Genomic DNA, 19,721 nt, shown 5'->3' on the forward strand with positions numbered 1-19,721 from the left:
TAATAATAATAATAATAATAATAATAATAATACTATTACTAATAATAATAATATAGAATTCAATTACTTGTTATTTTTGTGCTTACTTAAGAGCCCGAAGGCTAACAGTTCAATTCAGTTCCTTATTTGTGTACATGTTGAGCTCAGTGCCCGGTGGCCAAATGCAGAGTCAACTTGAATACAAACAACAATGTCAACAACAACAGTGAGAAGACAAACATAAGGACAAAGGAAAATAACAAAAACAAATAAGCAAAATTGAATTAAGGTAAATATAACAGCAATGATAATAATAACAGTATTAATAATAATGACTCAAATTAATTGTTTACTATTTATGTGTCGATTTAACGGCCGTAAGGCTAATTACAGAAAAACCACATTGTACACTCAAACAGAATTTTGAGTGATAACTGGTGGGACAAACACATACGTATAAATATTCAAGTATACTATTCATACCTTAGTTTAGAAAGCAGGAGAAAGGAAGTATGCATAGGTACAGCACTAAACGTCAGCAGGTTTAAAGGAACGAATGAGAGTGATTATACAATACTTACTTTTTTATTGCTAGTGGGGTGGGACTAAGTCCCTTGCACTGCGGCCACTTCTGGCCTATTGTACCAGCCCCAGATGATAGGTGAGGGTGATTGTGGAGCAATTGGTGGAATGAAGATTGGCAGGGGAAACCGAAGTACTCGGAGAAACCTGCCCCAGTGCCACTTTGTCCACCACAAATCCCACTTGACCAGACCCGGGATCGAACCCAAGCCGCCGCGGTGGGAAGCCAAAGACTAACCGCTTGAGCTATGGCACAGCCTCACAATACTTAACTTACTTACTTATGGAGCTCAGCACTTCTTGAAGGGGAGCCAAATCTGCTGCTACTCAAGAATTTCCCAGTATTTTATGGAACCCGGATATTTATTATTGTGTTCACAAGATCCCTCCACAGGTGCCTATCATGAGCCAGATCAATCCAATCCATCTCATCCCATCCTATCGCTCTAAGATCCATTTTAATATTGTCCTCCCACCTACGCCTTGGTCTTAGTGTGACAGTTCATGTACTTATACAGCAGCCATTTCTAATATATATCATACACCACGTGATAGAACACGTGACAATGAATAGAAACTTGATAACAGTAATACGACGCTAGGTAGGGGCGGTAGCACTGTAGCAGTCGTCAAGTAATAATGATTCTTCCCGTACATTTATTTTCTTAGACTCAGTATTGTGGCATGCAGACCCATTACTAGACAACGACCGCGAAATAAGCTACTATACAATAGCCTATTTTTTAGGCCGCGCCATAGCTCAAGTGGGATTTGTGTTGGACAAAGTGGCGCTGGGGCAGGTTTTCTCCAAGTACTTCGGTTTCCCCTGCCAATCTTCATTCCACCAATTTCTCCACAATCACCCTCACCTATCATCTGGGGCTGGTACAACAGGCCAGAAGTGGCCGCAGTACAAGGGACTTAGTCCCACCCCACTAGCAATAAAAAAATACAATAGCCGTTACGCAGCTGTTATAAAGTAACTGTTCAGCAAAGAAACATGTTTCACTTCAACAGAGAAACGGTGTTTTCTACCGGATCCGCGCCGAGATTTTATAAGCAGGGCCAGTTAGTGAGTCAGCCAGTCGGCTTAACACCAAGACAGACTGACCGACTGATCGTCGGTCGTAACGTAACTTTAACAGTAAGTCAGTGCGACCTTTCAAGTGACTAAGATGCCGTTGGAGCATAAAATAAGTAAGATAGACATGATCTGCTTTGCGAAGTCTGGACTGACAAGGGACTTGCATACAGTGCAAACGGAAGAAATTTCAGTGACATGCTCTTACACATATTCACGAGAGACAGTCTCATCCTATCGTCAGGAAGGATGTTACATAAGGACTATGACAGCAAAGGTTCAGTTGCAAGCCTCAAGGGGCTCGGCGCCAAGACGAACGGAATTGCGGCAAACCGCCAGTCGTAAAGTAACTCTGACTGTGACTCTGAGGGAGTGACTGAGTTAGTTAGAGCAGTGTTCCGCAACCTTTTTCTCCTCGCGGCACACCATGAAGTATCCATGACTCAACACGGCACACCAAAATGTTATTCCCCTCAAAAACGCATGATATCAGACAATTAATATAAATACGTAACGTGATCAACTTATTACTATAATATTATTATATTGTTATTTTATTATCATTAAACAGAAATCGACTCGTGCATTTATTAGCAATTAATGAACTTTAATTAACTGTAGAGTGTAGAAAATACACTTCTATTACTATTAAAGTAAATACAGTAATTCTACTCATACCTTCAATGTGATACTTGCGCCTGCGTAGCTGCACACAGGCGACTGATCCGTGGTGGAATCGTTGACAACGCAAGTCTCATTTCTTCATCGATGGATTTGAGCCGCTCCCTCTTTGATGTCTTAATTTCAGTTCACGTCGAGGAGCCCAGTTCACACAAATATGTAGTTGAAAATGGCAATAACACATTAACTGCCATCTCGGAGATAGCCGGGTATCCACTCCTTATTGCCAACCAAAACGTATCCAAAGGCACTTCGAGAAGTTTTAGTTTCAATGTTCTGTCTGCTTTTAAATCTGCGAGTTCCTCTTGTGTATTAATCGGAAGATGCTCTGAATTCGCAACGAATGGATTACGAACCCAGTCGAAATCTTGTACACTCTCTCCAAAATACTTATTGAATTTCTGCTGCAGCATTTCTAAATGTTCTTTAATTGTGTCCATCACCATTTTATCACCGTCAACAAGTGGCCATACAGTCGGGGACATCTCAAACGACCCATCTGTAATTCTCTAACTAACAACCAAAATTTGCGAACTACTTCAGGGCACAGCTGTGATAGAACTGAAACAACTGTAAAACGCGGGATCTCCACTCTTCAAACGGAAGAAGTGACACTATACCGACTTATTTTTGAAATATTTATAATTTTAAATGAAGTCCAACAATCGGTGGGTGCATCGTTACAGGAAGAAAGTTATAAAGTTGAAGAAGCTCTAACTTCTAACAAACAGGGGCAAATACCGAAACAGCGCTATAAAAGACAGGGAAACCCATGCTAATCCCTGCAGTTTTAGGGAAAAGCGCGTACACAGAACATGCGGCAAGCATATCAAAGAAGCTGCGTAGATGCGAGGAAAATAAAAATAAATCAATAATGAAAACTATGATATAACAACAACTGTGAGTCAATAATTTACGTTTAATTTCTTAGAATACAACATTACTGTACATAAAAAATCACAGCGTGTAATAAAGAATAAACAATTTAATCAGTGCAGTGGCTGAGAATAAAATACAAGCATATGAAACACGGTAACTGGGATAAAATAAAACGAATAAAATTCGACTATTAATTTCTTACAATAGGTAAAAGTTCGCGTCACACCTTTCACCTTGTGACGGCACACCAGTGTGCCGCGGAACACCGGTTGCGGAACACTGAGTTAGAGGACCGCTGGGGCTCAGTCATTGAAGCTGTTGCTGTGAGAAACTTGTAGCTGAGGCAGGGGACAGTTCCAAATCCAGAGAAGGGGGAACGTCCGCCGTTGGAAGCGCCTACCAAGCGACGGCTAATGAAGAAAATGACAGACTGAGAAGACTTAATGTTTCCTATAGTGATTTATGAAGTATGTAGAACAGTGATAACATAACCCTTACTTGTAGTTACGGGTTGTAAGGGTTCACTAAATTCTATTACCAATCCATACTCTGTCTATAGTCACTCAAATTCTTGAAAATATTTACTATAAAATTTGCAGGCATGTTCATCACCTATCGCCATATCAAACCTCATATGCCTAATTCCAATGGTTCATTTGTCACGGATGAAGCAAGAGCTAAATTTTGATTTCATGCAGCCAGGCTTTATCGTCTGTTATACACAAATTCAGGATCCTATATACAATTTTGCTCGTGTTACTGCCATCTCACAAGTTTCTTTTGTAGAAAATTGAAAAGTATGAATTTTGGATAGCCTCAAATCTAATGACATGTCAACACAAAATTTTATCAAAATCTGTCCAAATATTTTCGAGTTCAGACATACAGACACGTATAAACACACCAGTTCGGTGCAAATCGCGCAAACAACTCCTAATTACGATGGCTCAAGTCTGGGAATACCCTATTCGTCAAAATGGGCCCTTGTCACATACAGATGGTGTTGGTAGGAGAAATGGTGGCGACGATAATGATACTGTAGGTCTTGTGGTAATTACAGTGTCTAACGAATATTTCATTCTGTAAGTGTTGATTTTAAGAGACACCATTTGTTTTTGCTCGCCGTTGTAATACTCAATCTCACTTCCCCTTCGTAGTTGAGCTCTAACTGTTTACCTGTTTCTGAACTCAACTTTCCAAGTCACAAACAAGATAATAATAATTTACCACGCTACAGTTGGGGCCGTCTCTCCGGTTCCTCGTGGCAGTTCTTTTGTTTGACCTGCCGCGTGTACCCGTCCTTATACAGAGCTCACGAAATCAGTTCAAGACTGACATTAGTCTCATTCGGGCCAGTAAGTGTACTTCCAATCGACTTGATGCAGAGTTACGCAAAAATTGATAATTATTTTAAGGGCTAGCAAAATTCTGGCATACCCAGTGCCTAGGAACTGAGTGAGTATACTAACGCTTGACGTGAAATGTAGGAAGCCTCCAGGTGAAGTCCATTTGTTATGAACTTCTCATGTTATGTATCAACATTACCATCACCATCAATAACAGAACAAAATTTACTCTATGATATATTTTTAGCTAAATCATGCATATGCAGGAAGTTTTAGAAAGAACTAATGACGTACTATTCTCGGAGAGGACACGAACCGCATAGAAAACTAGTAAATTACTGGGGATACATAGACGCGCAGTTACACGACTTCCAAAGTTGTGAGACAGAAAAATATGGTAATCAGTCTCGTGGGGTTCGCAACTAAGAATGACTGTGCTGGCGAAGACCGGCAGCCATATACCCGAAAAGAACAGATACACAGATATCAAGGTGATCTCATAAGATTGCTAACAAAAATTAGGGGGTGGGTGCATGGACAGTCAGACGGAAACAGGCGGATGTACGGACACAATAAGGCGATTCTTAAGCCTGCTTTTATTTTTCCAAAATAAGGCGACGAGACTCAAGAGACGAGCGGCTGCATGACTGAGGAGATGGGATCTGTGACGCTCTGGAAGGGAACCGTCAAGTCCAGAACAGAGACCAGGGACGGGCTCTGAGAATTTATACGTAGTAGGCGACTGCTCGAAGCTGAATAAATTTAATTAAACTGTTTATCTCTGGCAAAGTCAGACTCATTAAACAATTCGGATTCGGAAGATAATTTTTATGTATTTTTCAACCGAATTCTGCATATCTGCGTCCCTTCTACCCACAGTGAGACGACAATATATGTATAGTAGAACGCCGATTGCCGGTCACGGTAGCCGAGCGGTCTAAGGCATGCACTGTCTTCGCTCTCTCGGAAGCCGGGATCGTGGGTTCGAATCCCACTCAGGGTATGGATGTTTGTGTGCGTTTTTCTGTGTTTGTCTACAGGTAGAGGCCTTGCGACGAGCTGATCACTCGTCCAAGGAGTCCTACTGAATATGTAAGATCTAGAAAAACCGAAGTGAACGGAGTTCATGGAGGTACGCCTAGGCCCACTGAGGCTGTAGTGCCAAGGAAAAAAAAAAAAAAAAAGAACGCCGATTATTCGAATCGACAATTAACCGAATCACTGCAACCAGGGACTGTGTTGGCTAAACACCACTGTTCCACTTTTCCAAACAGAGTGTTTGAAAATGTTAATTTAAAATTACATTTTTTAATATTTTATTTTGTACCTGTTTTGAAAGTTTTTAAGCTTTTATTGTTGTAGCTGTCGAAACGGGATAGCGCCGTGGGTACAGCGACTGGCTACAAGCTGGATGATCGAAGGGTCTTGAGTTCGAGTTCCGGTAGAAGCAAGAATAATTTCTTCTCCATATCATCCAGACCGTTTCTAGGGCCCACCCAGCCTCCTATCCAATGATTACTGAGGGCTCTTTCCCCAGTGTTAAAGCGGTTGGGGCGTGAAGCTAACCACTCACCTCCAACAAGTGCCGAGGCCACGAATACATGGAACTATACATAAACATGCGCCTTCATGGTTTAGAGTTCAGTTAGTTGAACACAGGGACAAATTTACCCTTTTTCTATGAGAACTGTAGAGTATAGTTTTATAATAGTGTTTTTCGTGGATAAAAGTTTAATCCGATTAGCCGAATTTTCGAGTATCTCAACCAACCGTCTCAGTAATTAATTCGGATAATCGGCGTTCGGCTCTGTGTATCTTGCTGCAGTCACGATAGTCGCATCTTCACCCCGAAGACATGCTTCTGATTTCTGATGGCTCGCCAAACATTTGGAGCATGTTTCTGTCTGCATACAAAATTCATGGAGGCTAGACTCTGTAATATTATCTTTTATTTATTATTGGGACTTAAAATTTTTATTAGTAAATATTCCTATCGGAGAAGTTCATGGAGGTAGGCCTAGGCCCACTGTGGCTGTAGTGTAAAGGAAAAAAGAAATCCTATAATATTTTATGCTGGTTATGTGTTATAATAACACTGCGCTGCCCGAACAACAGGACGACACCAAGGAGTCCTGTTCATCAAACGACGGAACCGCGAGGAGGTCGAGACACAACTTCCTTTACAGAGAGACAATTTGAAGGACACGAACCAAATTGGTTCTAAAAAATTTAACAACATCCTTTTTAAACCGCACTTGTAAACAGATTAATTGTAATAATTTATACATATTTTAATATATTCATGCACATTGCTGTAGTTGTTAAAGGATCAACTTTTATACCCATAGCATTGTGATGATATTGTATGTATGTATTGATATTGACAAATCACATTGTAATAGCGGTTTCCGCCTGTATTGATATATCTTGCTGAATATGGTCTCTAATGCCGAAACATGTAAAGGATGAAAGATTAAAAAGGAAAGAAATAAAAAAAACATTTTATCGGTCACACTGGACGAAGTCGATTGACGTTTATATTAATGCTAGACACTTCTTTGTATTTAACTCAGAGAGCTGTACACGTACGCCCCTTACCAATGTTCCTCCTCCCAGGAAAAAAAGTAGATCGTAAGAATTTGCCATATTTCTCTTTATTATCCATCACTAACTTCCATCAAGATGTGCTGGAACTATGACGAAATAACATATCTATCCCCTCTCCTCATAAAACGGAAAGAAATTGCAACGGAAATTGGAAATATGACGTCATATGATTCTAACGGAGCAGAGAACCAAGGTGTAGATCCACGCTAACTGCAATTAGTTAGGATATATATCTTAAAAACCCTGATGTTTTCATTTACTTTTGTTTCATTGTCTCGAAAAATGAAGAATTTCGCCAATATTTCTTTTTGTATATATGTTTAATTTTTTTTTTAACTTTTCTCCGAAATATTTTTCGTTCTGGTAGATAATTATTGAGTTACGCTCTATATATTTCGCTCGCCCCCAAATCATGCATTTTCTCTAATTTTCTAATTTTCTAATTTTCTCTAATGGTTTCGCCATTGTTTCCCGACTTTAACACAGAATTAAAGATGTCGACTAATTTTAGTAAAACTCGGTAATATAAAATTTCTCGAAGATTTATTTAACGGTTCTCGAGTTCGACATTTCGAAAGATAGATCGTGAGAGAAGGCGAGCCAATAAATGCAATTCTTTAAAATTTGTTTACAAATACGCCGCAAGGCACCATATTGCCCCGTATTCCCTTACATACTTTAACACTGACGACACTCAAAATGACTTGACCAAATGTTAATATTCTTAAATACTGGACTGATGTTCACAGTCCAGGAAAAATACATGATTAATAAATATTGTAAAATATGTTGCATTAAGTGCATGGTCTGTGTCCTCGCTGGTGCCAGCTTACTACAAGTAGCGTTCAAAGCTAGCAGTTCTGGGCTACAAAACTAAGTAGAGAAGGCATTATCTGTAACAACGTAATTGGGGTTATTTCTGTTCTGGAATGGGTCAGTAATTTTCGTTCTGTGTTCTAGTTTAAGTTCCGTTTTATCGTCTTTCAAGCAATTCTTAAAGACTTAAAAGCAGAATGCAAGCCTTTAGAACTCATTAAATTTCAATGTTGTGTTCAAGTCGTGAATACAGAGAGACAACGATGCTTAAGGGCGTTAGGAAAACAGAACGCAGTCACAGAGGGTTTCCATATTACACAGAACTTAGGTTCAGACAAATAAAGTTGGAGTGTGATAGGAACAAAGCATGATTTTTCGCATAATTAATTCCTTGATTGATTGATTGATCGAGTCTTATGCTATTTATCTACCTTATTTCAGGTGCATAGACTAGTTTAGACACATAGGAGTAAATGTTATGGGACTATCACCATAATTAAGGCCCATCGAACAAATATGGATTTATCTTATTATTTTCTTTTATTGCAAGTTGGGTGGGACTAAGTCCCATTGTACTGCGGCCGCTTCTGGCCTATTGTACCAGCCCCAGATGATAGGAGAGGGTGATTGTGGAGCAATTGGTGGAATGAAGATTGGCGGGGGAAACCGAAGTACTCGGAGAAAACCTGCCCCAGCGCCAGTTGGTCCACCACAAATCCCACTTGACCAGACTCGGGATTGAACCCGGGCCTACGCGGTGGGAAGCCAGCGACTAACCGCTTGAGCTATGGCGCGGCCATTTAGCTGATTAAGTTTATATCCTGAAATTCTCAAGAAAAGTCTGAAAGAACCACGAAAATCCTCTTCCAGTACAACTGGTTTTCTACTTGTTCTTATGCATGTCATACCACAAAAAAAGTAAAGCTATCCCTGTACCAGGCCGTGAAGGCCCATAGGGTTGTGAGACGTTGAGGTTCCCACATTATCTAGACAATCGGCTCAAAGATGGCGGTAAGGTTGTCAGCCTTACGCGCCGGCCGCCCTTTACTCCCCAGGAAAATTATTTAATTAATTCCTGGTACTCATTTCTGTTAGAGGCTGAGTCGACCCCAGGGCCATAGTGCGGCTGGAAGGATTAGGTCAATTGAAAAAAATCCAATGACCTCATCGGGACTTGAACTTGCTACCTTCCGGCTTTCAGCGTCATACCACAATATTTTTAAAATTTCTCGCCCAAATTAAGTTTATTTTTGTTTGTGTCTCGAAAATATTGTACTCCGGCCATACCGCTACTTAGAAAAGACTGGAAATGCCGACTAAAATCTGTTGTAGTAGCCGAAATATTGCGCCGCAGTTCTGTGAATATGTCTATTTTTCTGTTGAACCCTTCAGCATAGGAGAATTGAAGATAAACCGTATATTACTCTCATAGATCTGGATTTTCTTCCTTCTTGAGGCCCCTGATTGTCATCTTAACGTCCATAGGCGGTTTGATGATTGGCAAATAGTTTCATGTTTGAAGGGAGATAACTTTGAGCCTGGCTTCTGTCAGCAAGGCTGTCAGGCGGCGGTTTCACGCCAGCTCCCTGTTTGGAACCCCTCAAGGCTTCCGTATGGCCTGAGGCTCTGTGTAGGTGCCTCGGCACCCATGCGCATGTACTAGAATGTAACAGTCTGCTTGCTGGCAAATTTCTTCCGGTTTGCCTGTTCCAATACTTTCTGCAATATTCGCTGATAGCCAGGCTGTTGTGGAAGATATTTGGGCCCAAAGTAGACAAGGGAAACTGCTGAGTGAAGGGGCTTCACAATTTGTACGCCCGCAAAATATTATTAGGACGATCAAATTCAAATGAACGAGTTGAGGGGAACATATAACACGCGTAGCGGAAAGTAAAAATGTATAAAAAATTCGGAAACTCTGAAGGAAAGAGACTAAATAGAACATCTAGGCGTAGATGGGTGGATAATATTAGAATGGATATTAAATATATACTCGTAGTTTATGATATTATGACCTTTATTCTGCTGGTTCATGATAGGGTGTGCTGGCGGGCTGTTTCGACCAGGGCAACGAGCCTTCTAGTTCAATGAAGAGCTGAGAATTTCTGCACTAATTAAATTCTAAATTTTAAATTCGCCTAGTGGGGGGTGGAGTCCACCTGGGTCCACTCGGCACGGCGGCCACTGATTGGCCTATTGTAGCCTGCCCCGGGTGATTATGATGATGGAGAATTTGGTGGAATGAAGATTGGCAGGGGAAACCGAAGTACTCGGAGAAAACACGCCCAGCGCCATTTTGTCCACTGCAAATCTCACTTGACCAGACCCGGGATCGAAGCCGGGCCGCCGCGGTGGGAAGCCAGCGACTAACCGCTTGAGCTATGGCGCGACCAATTTCTGGACTATCTGAGCGACTGTTAGCTTCACAGGAAGCACTGTACTCCATGGGTTTAATTAGAAGGATTAAGCATTCTGGGAAAAAGATGCTCATATTATTTACACTGAATCCTGAAGTAAATTTAGTTGAATGAATGTAGAATTTCAAAGCGCAGAGAATTGTGATGAAAGAAGAATGAAACGGCTGATTCCCCATGCCTTAAATATTTGCTGCCCTTGAAAGCTTGAGGTGAGGCAGAACTGTGTTTGTCCAGCTGTGCAGTTAGATACGCCAACAGATAATGTAGTTCTCGTATGTGGCAATACACAAATACTTTGCTTGAACGTCACAAGATGGCAGGAGTTCCTTCTCTTCATTGTCAATGTCGAAAGGAAAGGAAAGGTGTAAACGAGTCTTGTAATTTTCTCTGAATTTTCAGAATATCGACTTTATATTCTCATATTTGTAATGAGCGTCTTCAGCCAGGCCATGACGCCTAATCCATGACAGCTGAAGAAAACTTCACGGAAAATAAAAATCATACCAAAAGAGTTCAGGTCTGTAGGGTCTGAGGATCTCACAGCGGTGGTTATGAAGTGTTCCGTTTTCCGGGACGTAGCGTCGTGTAGTCCGTTGAAAGTCAACCGACGTTTAGGAGGAACATGTCGCCTTCATCTTCAGGATCGAATAATAAGTTAAGTAAGCTATCCCTGTAACAGGCCGTGAAGGCCCATAAGGTTGTGAGACGTCGAGGCTCCCACATTTTCTCTAGACAATCGGCTTACAGATGACGGTAAGGTTGTCAGCCTTAAGCACCGGCCGTCCTTTAGCCATCAGGAAGATTCCTGGCACTCATTTCTGTTAGAGGCTGTGTCGACCCAAGGACAATAGTGCGGCCGGAAAGATTAGGTAAATTGAAAAAAAAATCAAAGTCATCGGGACTCGATCCCGAGACCATCCGGCTTGTAGCATAGTGCCTCAACCGACTACGCTACCGCGTGCCCCTGTGGAATGATAAGACAAGAGAGACACCAGCGTGGAGACAAGCGGGCAACAGCAATCGGCTTGCCAAAATTTCTTTATAAGAAACAGGAAGGAAATGGAAGACAGAAATTCACTTCCGATTGGCTCGCACATAGGGCAGAATGAACCGCCTGTTTCCATTGGCTAGCGAACCAACAGGATAACCAACCTGGCCATGAAAAGGGCTGTTTGTGCTGGTCTGTGTTGTGCCTGGGTGTTACGCATGCTGTGGGGGATGGAGGTTTAGGGCTGAGATGTCCTGATAAGGGCACGGACTTACGTTGCCCCGTCCCAGGTCTGCAGTCCCTTGTTGGAGGCTTTCTACGACCTTTCAGAGAACAGATGAGAGGTCTCCATGACTTGCTCAGACAGAAGTCAGCCTCATTCTTCATATTGCTATAATGGAGTTGAATCCCAAAGCGATCCCTGTGTCTGGGTTTGGCGAAGAGGATGGCCGTGTGGTGTACTGGGTGCTGTGCTCCGCCACGCCTGACTTGTCCGGATGTTACAGACTGATATTTGTACATACTGTAGTATCGTCGGTCTGACTACAGCGATTCGATAACAATCTCGCAAATACAATCGATATTACTTCCCTGGACTCGGCTCATAGAAGCTACATCTCCTGTTTCGTATTTGGGAAATACTTGGCTCAAATATCGACTACCCTGATATATGAAAAATGTCGTCTTCTGGGATGTGACGCCGTGTAGATCTTGTTTGAACCGACGTGTGTCCGAAACGTCGGTTAAAACAAGATCTACACGGCGCCACGCCACAGAAGATACCTTTCTTCATAATCACTGCCGTGGAAACCTCAAATATTATTACCCTGATATACGTGTATATTTTCTGATTTACTCCAGTAACTGGATTTCAGTTTTATTTATTTATACTTTACTGAGTGACGATACAAGTAGCTCAGACTACGTAGTGTTGAATGATATGTTGATTAGTGAATACGAAATTGGAAAGAACATGGATGGAAAAGGTGGTGACCTCCTTTGTGGTACTATCCCGGAATCTGTCTGGCGGTGTTGAAGAGAACCACTAAGAACCTTACTCAGGGAGGCCGATGTTGGTGCCGAGGTATCAAACCCGGGTCTCGTGAACATGAAGCAAGAGCTCGTCTCTCTCGACAGAGACGTTCCGTCCCACAGTTCAGTTCTAAGAGAGCGAGTATGTTGAAGAGAGCGCAGCTGTTTCCATCAACATGCTTCCAGCTTATCTTTATAATCGTGTTATTTCTTGTTCAGTTGTAACAAACCGTCGCAGATGACAAGCAGTAGTTAAATAAAATTATAAATAACCGAAACAAATTTTACGTAGTTTTTAAATTTCTGTTTTCCACTCCAGAATTCAGTTATTCCCACAATATTTTTATAGATATCTGGAACTGCGACTACGAAATATTAACATTAAATGACACGTATGATTATATTATAAACATATGTAATCGTCATGAGTCGTCCCGCAGGAATGTCTGCAGTACACGCTACAACAAGACAACTACTGCCCTCTATCCGCCACCTGTGTGTATTAGTAACTACATACGCCTGCTCACTTTTTCCAGTGGGCAAAAATGCTAACTACACTCACGCGGCAAGGAAACCCTCCAGTCTTGGCTTGTAACAACTGCTTTGAAAGAGGTAATCACCTGCTAATTATCTATGTATTCAATTGTTTAAATTAAGTTTCCTTAATTAAGCTTCCAAGTGCGTCAGATTACACAGCCTCGAAGGACAGGACGATTAATCTGCAGTACATAACGAAACTCTAAACAAGGCAGACCACATTGAATAGGTGAAAGTAAATACTGAGTTATAAGCACATATCAGGAAGACGTTTTAGCCTAATTTAAAGTAATATTAAGGAACTTCTCTGGATGTACTGAGGAAGATCACGAGAAACCACAGCCAGGAACGTTGGTGTCCTGGCCGAAACTCGAATGGGATATTTGCCGAATAACAGTAAGAAGTGAACCGACTTTGTGGAATTACCAGTGAACAGCCAAATGGAAAAACATAGAAAGAAATGGCTGTGACTTATCTCGGTACGTGATTAAGGGACTTGGGAAAACCCAAAAAACTTCTCCGGTTTCGGGACCGAAGTATCAACTCGTGACCTCGCAAACACCAATCAGAAGTGATACCCAACTCTGTAACGATATTCGATATAAGAAACGGCAAATACGGTATTGGCAAACACGTGATCAAACAGTGTGCAGCACCCAGCGTTCTTTTCTTCTCGATAAAACACTTCAAGAATGGCCGGGATAGCTCAGTCGGTATAGCCACTGTCTACGGGCTGGATGACCAAGGGGTTGGAGTTCGAATCACGGTGGTGGCAAGAAATATCACTTCTCCACATCATCCTACAAACGGGTTCTGGAGCTCAGCTAGCCTCTATCCAATGGATATTTGGGGCTCTTTCCCCCGGGGTAAAGCGGTCGGAGTGTGAAGTTAACCACTCCCTTCAAACTAGTACCGAGGTCAAGAAAACGTGGGTGTATCCGTCCACTACCCCATACGTCTTCACGGCGTAGTGGTTAATTAGTTAAGCACAGGGACAACTTTACCTTTTTTATAACATTTCAAGATGCGGCTACATGCATCTACTGTTAGAGTCACACGAACAGGGGGCAGGCTATCACACCGCTTCTCATTACATACAGAAATAAAAAAGAGGAAAAGGTACGCGAAAAAATTGGAAGAAACTTTATCAACTAGTCACTTGAACACAAGTTTTCCGTATCTAATATATTCTAAATACAAACCACTCCGTCCAGTGTGACATGTAAGTTTTTACTACGTTAAAACTTATCTCCCTTACATGTTTCGGTCCTTACGGGCCATCTTCAGAGGGAACATCATTACAAACTGGAAACTACCATCACAATAGGTGTTTTGATTTAAAATACATACACTTATATCCTATAATGCACAGTACACATAAAGTTGAGCGTTTCACAATCACAGCAGCTTCCTGGTGTTGTAAAGTTTTTAAAAGTTACTAGATGCTATTTAAAAAACTTTTATTGTCAATAGTTAAAATATTTTAAACCATGTAGGTTCGTGTCCGTACTCCTATCGCCCTTCTTGTATGGGGCAGATTTTGTGCCGCCTGTCTATCTTGATGAGAAGGTTGTTGATGTCGAGGGTTTGTTCGTGGCTTGCTGTGTTGTTTTCAGTGTTGTGAACCTCCTCATCAAGATAGACAGGCGGCACAAAATCTGCCCCATACAAGAAGGGCGATAGGAGTACGGACACGAACCTACATGGTTTAAAATATTTTAACTATTGACAATAAAAGTTTTTTAAATAGCATCTAGTAACTTTTAAAAACNATAAATTCCCACAAGTTTTGTGGTTCTCTTCTTGGATATGACGTCGTACAGTTCGGTAAAAATTCATCGCTGTTTTGCAGGAAGATGTTGGCTCCATATTCTAACATGTTCTACGCTGCATAACGTGACTACATGTTACACATACACGCTGCGCCCGCCACTGACTCTGTTACTGCAAATATACGCCTTCAGTTACGCCTTCACTAGAACTCCCCTAAATAACCCGGCTGGCTCAGCTTCTATGTCATCAGGGCAGGGTTAGGTGAACCCAGTTTTGCGGCTCAGTTACACATGGAACCAGCCGGTCACATTTGCCTGGTCTTGAGGTTGACATTCGTTGCGGCTACATCTCTAGCGGTACGCGGTAGCCTAGTTCGTTGAGGCACTGTGCTACAAGCCAGAAGGTGGCGGATTAGATTCCCGATGAGGTCACTGGATTTTTCAAACGACTTAATAATTCCAGCCGCACTATGAACCTGTTTTCGACTCAGCCTCTAACAGAAATGAGCACCAGGAATCTTCTTGGGGGTAAAGGGCGGCCGGCGCGTAAGGCTGACAACCTCACCGCCATGTGTGAGCCGACTGTCTGGAAAATGTGGGAGTCTCGGCGTCTTACAGCCCTATGGGCCTCCAAGGCCTGTTACAGAGTTAGTTTTACATTTTCGCCTCTTTTTATAGCTATCTCTATACTCCCACGTAAGGTTTCATGACCTTGTGCTTCAGTGGGCATAGAGACAATTGTCATTCGCTTTCACAGCGGTTACTCCTACATTTCATCTTTCCCTCTCAGGCCTTCACATAGTTTACTGCTATCTTTCTGCCTCCTTCCAGCTAAAGAAGTTGCTAAGTCACACGAAGGAATAGAAATGCGGAAAACTAATCAAATTTACATGCGGTTTTTATATGTAACATTTTAAATATATACATCCATGACAAACGTCGAAAGGACTCGTAATACATACCAGTATATGATATATATATATATGTGTGTGTGTGTGCGTGCGTGTTTGCGTGCGTGTAACTCGTCCTTTCCACTTCTCAGTTTGATGTAGTCTGGTAACTGATTGCTGGTCCTCGCCAGCAGACTTATTCTTGGTTTCGGGCCCCGTCGTGATCCATGACCAAGCTTCTTGTTCCTAGACTATTTCATGTATTTCAAAATGGGTTCATCTCTTCGACGAGGTGAAAGGTTGGTCTTTCTGAGTAGGCGTCATATTTGTTATGCAGTCACTCTACACGAGGGTACCCACACTCACACAGCGTCCAGATAAGGACATTTGCAATTTTAGGACACCACACACTTTGTCACTTTAATATAATACATATAGAGAGACCTCTGTCAATACGTTTGTAAGCTTGACCACCGACAAATTCTGTTCGACTTTCGAGACGGTTCTTCTTCCAGAACTCAAGAAATAGCTCAAAATTTGCGCTATGTATTTAGTCGTGTGCACTAACTGAGATAAGGTGTCAAGACGTGTGTCGGCTGCAACAGGGCCCAAGTGACAATTCGTTATCCTCACGCAGTGCAGCTGAAGTGACATCACATCTCGCGTCTCTCCACTCGTAACACGGCCAGTAACTCCGCGAAACAGCAGTCTTCTTGAGAATCTAAGAGTTGCAAAGTTACTCGTGAAATTTTACACCTTTTATGGAACACGAAGATTTATTACAAAATTCACAACACCCTTAATGATTTTGTGCATAAAATTTTATGTATGTACTGTTCGAGGTTTTATACCTGTGCTTTGTCAACAGAAGGCACAGTGGATTTTCTCAAATCCACTAACTGACATAGGGATTGCAGAGCTCTAGTTAACATGCGTCACCTGTCTTCTCTCCCACAACCAAACTGCAACCACTACAGTACTACTGCTTACCGCAATCCTCGCTATCCTTCACGCACACCCCAAAGTCAGACACAGACGCGCAGTCAGCTTCACTCCATCTACTGAGGAAAAATATTGCGTCATTGTGTTTGTGACGTACAGCATTACGGTATGATTATAATCATTGTTAAGTATCTACGTTTTAGGTCGCTCCATAGTTCATTCGGTTAGTCGCTGGCTTCCCACCGCGGCGGCCCGGGTTCGATCCCTGGTCTGGTCAAGTGGGATCTGAGGTGGACAAAGTGGCGCTGGGGGAGGTTTTATCCGAGTACTTCGGTTTCCCCTGCCAATCTTCATTCCACCAATTGCTCCACAATCACCCTCACCTATCATCTGGGGCTGGTACAATACATCAGAAGTGGCCGCAGTACAAGGGGTTTAGACCCACCCCACTAGTAATAAAAAATCTACGTTTTAGGGCTACGCTGTATAACTTGCTGACTTTATGTAACACCAGATTATAACTGACCTGATTGTTATGAACTTGAACTAAGGGAGGCCGAAAGAGAACCACAATGGGAAAAGTGCGAAATGAACTACGGAGTATGTCGATTTCTATTGGAATCCAGCATCTCCAGAAACTGAAGGAGGGCGGATTTTTTTTTCAATTAAAATAAATAAATTACATATGCATGAGGAGTCTGTAAATTATTTNGTGAACTAAATGAAGTTGGCTATGATTTTGTTAAGACCATAGAACTTGCTCAGTAGAGAGTAGAGGCTGTTGCGAACTCTGTAAAGAAGCCAAGGACCTCATGAGAGGCGTGGAGTTTACTGACCCATCTGTTTTCAGTTATTGAAATGTCTATAACCCATTGAAGTTTTTGGCGAAGCTGCTTTCCTAATTAGATATAAATTCACCGTCCTAATTGGTACAGCGTTTATGCATCTCTGTCGCTTCAAGATTAACCGTCACGAATACCAGTAATACACCCGCTGGGGTTTCTCGTTGGTTTCCTCAGTCTCATTTCGAAAATATTCGGTGAGCATCCCCAGTAGAACAGGGTCGTAATCTTCCGATTCCCTGACAGTCCGCCACTCACCGTCACCTTAGCACATTGCTTTTGTTGGGACATGTCCTCAGATACTGAGTCAAGTCTTGAAAATGAAAGACTGGCTGAAAAACAAATAAATGACTTCAGAAAGATGTCGCAGGAAATCATATAAATTGGTATTAAAAGTTCAGCGTGGTCAGGCGAACTTGAGGGACACTGTAGATAGCAGCTGCAGTTGATCCTTCAGGAGGGGCGCTGAGTGGGCCCACCCACCGTGAACTTCAGCTGCAGGAGTACAATGAGGTACGTCACAAGCGTGGAGCCGAACTGCAACAAAAGAGCAGAGTCGACAGAGGACATGGCACATATTGTTCGATTTATTATGTTTATATTCTTCCTTTCTTGTTTGGATTTCCGTGGGGCGGAGACGAGGAAGTTACAGGGACGAGCGCTATCCTATCCACCATGGAGATTCACAACGGGCCATACCAAATGTCACATCTCTCTCTGGCTTAATATTTTATTATCATGAAACAGGAATATACGTAAATAATGGTATTCAAGCACTACTATATTAGGTCTGTCGATCACAGTGTCCACAACGTCTAAGGCATGAAAGTCTTCGCCCTTTCAGACACTGAGATCTTGGGTTAGAATCCCACTCAAAGCATAGATGTTTACTTTTATTCTATATTTGTGCTGTCCTGCGTAGGTAGGGGCCTTGCGACGAACTGATCCCCGTCTAAGAAATCCTACCGCTTGTCAAAGGATTAAGAAACTGAAATGAAACGAAGCGTTTTACGGATGTCCTATGCTCCAAGTGGGAGCAACAGGAATACAGAGAGAGAGAGAGGTGTATATATATATATATTAGGTCTGATTTTTATTTTACACAAAAATTAAGTAGGAGCTGGGATAATTCGGGTGGTAGAGCGACGGGCTAAGGGCAGCACGACCTGGGTTATACTTACGGCAGGACAACAAATTTTCCTCTATTCCACAGCATCCAGACCGGCTGTGAAGCCCAAACAACGTCCTATCCAGTGGTTACTGAGGGTTCTTCCCCCTAGAAATAAAGTAGCTGAAGAGTGAAGCTGGCCACTCACGTCTATAATGCCGAGGTAAACAATGGTGGAGTTATACCTCCATTCACTGGCCAGACACAACAGAGTACAACTGATATGGGTGCCAGGTCATGAGGGTAGTGCAGGGAATGAAACCGCAGATCAGCTGGCAAAAACAGGACCTAAACAGGACCTGAACCAGCTTGCGGCATCTCAGTAGGAGATTATTACTGGGAATGAAACCGCAGATGAACTGGCAAGAACAGGATCTGAACCAGCTTGCGGCATTTAAGTAGGAGAGTATTGCTGGGAATGAAACCGCAGGTCAGTTGGGAAGAACAGGCTCTGAACAGCCGTTCACAGGACCTGAACCAGCTTGCGACATCTCAGTAGGAGAGTATTGCAGGGAATGAAACCGCAGATCTGCCTGCAAGAACAGGACCTGAACCAGCTTGCGGCATCTCAGTAGGAGAGTATTGCTGGGAATGAAACCGCAGATCAGCTGGCAAGAACAGGACCTGAACCAGCTTGCGGCATCTCAGTAGGAGAGTATTGCTGGGAATGAAACCGCAGATCAGCTGGCAAGAACAGGATCTGAACAGCCGTTCACAGGACCTGAACCAGCTTGCGGCATCTCAGTAGGAGAGTATTGCTGGGAATGAAACCACAGACACACTGGCAAGAACAGGATCTGAACAGCTGTTCATGGGACTTGAACCAGCTTGTGGCATCTCAGTAGGAGAGTATTGCAGGGAATGAAACCGCAGATCAGCTGGCAAGAACAGGACCTGAACCAGCTTGCGGCATCTCAGTAGGAGAGTATTGCTGGGAATGAAACCGCAGATCAGCTGGCAAGAACAGGACCTGAACCAGCTTGCGGCATCTCAGTAGGAGAGTATTGCTGGGAATGAAACCGCAGATCAACTGGCAAGGACAGGATCTGAACATCTGAACCAGCTTGCGGCATCTCAATAGGAGAGTATTGCAGGGAATGAAACCGCAAATCAGCTGGCAAGAACAGGATCTGAACAGCAGTTCATAAGAACAGAACGAGCG

At 42.5% G+C, this 19,721-nt stretch overlaps 1 protein-coding gene and 1 long non-coding RNA gene across 3 annotated transcripts in view; one reads left to right on the forward strand and one right to left on the reverse strand.

Annotated features, from left to right (window-relative positions):
- LOC117282735 overlaps positions 1-5,530 on the forward strand; it is a 6,875-nt gene extending 1,345 nt beyond the window's left edge. For both annotated transcript variants that reach the window (XR_004513583.1, XR_004513584.1), the window contains exons 2-3: positions 148-268; positions 3,410-5,530. This is a non-coding gene — a long non-coding RNA (uncharacterized LOC117282735). The remainder of the gene's footprint in view (positions 1-147; positions 269-3,409) is intronic.
- Positions 5,531-17,268: 11,738 nt separating this feature from the next.
- The window catches only part of LOC111869715 (gustatory and odorant receptor 24), a 19,154-nt gene continuing 16,701 nt past the window's right edge, over positions 17,269-19,721 (reverse strand). Inside the window, exon 8 of the mRNA XM_033753539.1 lies at positions 17,269-17,928. Within this exon, the coding sequence (XP_033609430.1) occupies positions 17,845-17,928 (84 nt within the window). The 3' untranslated portion in view covers positions 17,269-17,844. The remainder of the gene's footprint in view (positions 17,929-19,721) is intronic.

This window comes from Cryptotermes secundus, unplaced genomic scaffold, assembly GCF_002891405.2.
Source record: "Cryptotermes secundus unplaced genomic scaffold, Csec_1.0 scaffold2173, whole genome shotgun sequence".
NCBI classification, from domain to species: Eukaryota; Metazoa; Arthropoda; class Insecta; order Blattodea; family Kalotermitidae; genus Cryptotermes; species Cryptotermes secundus.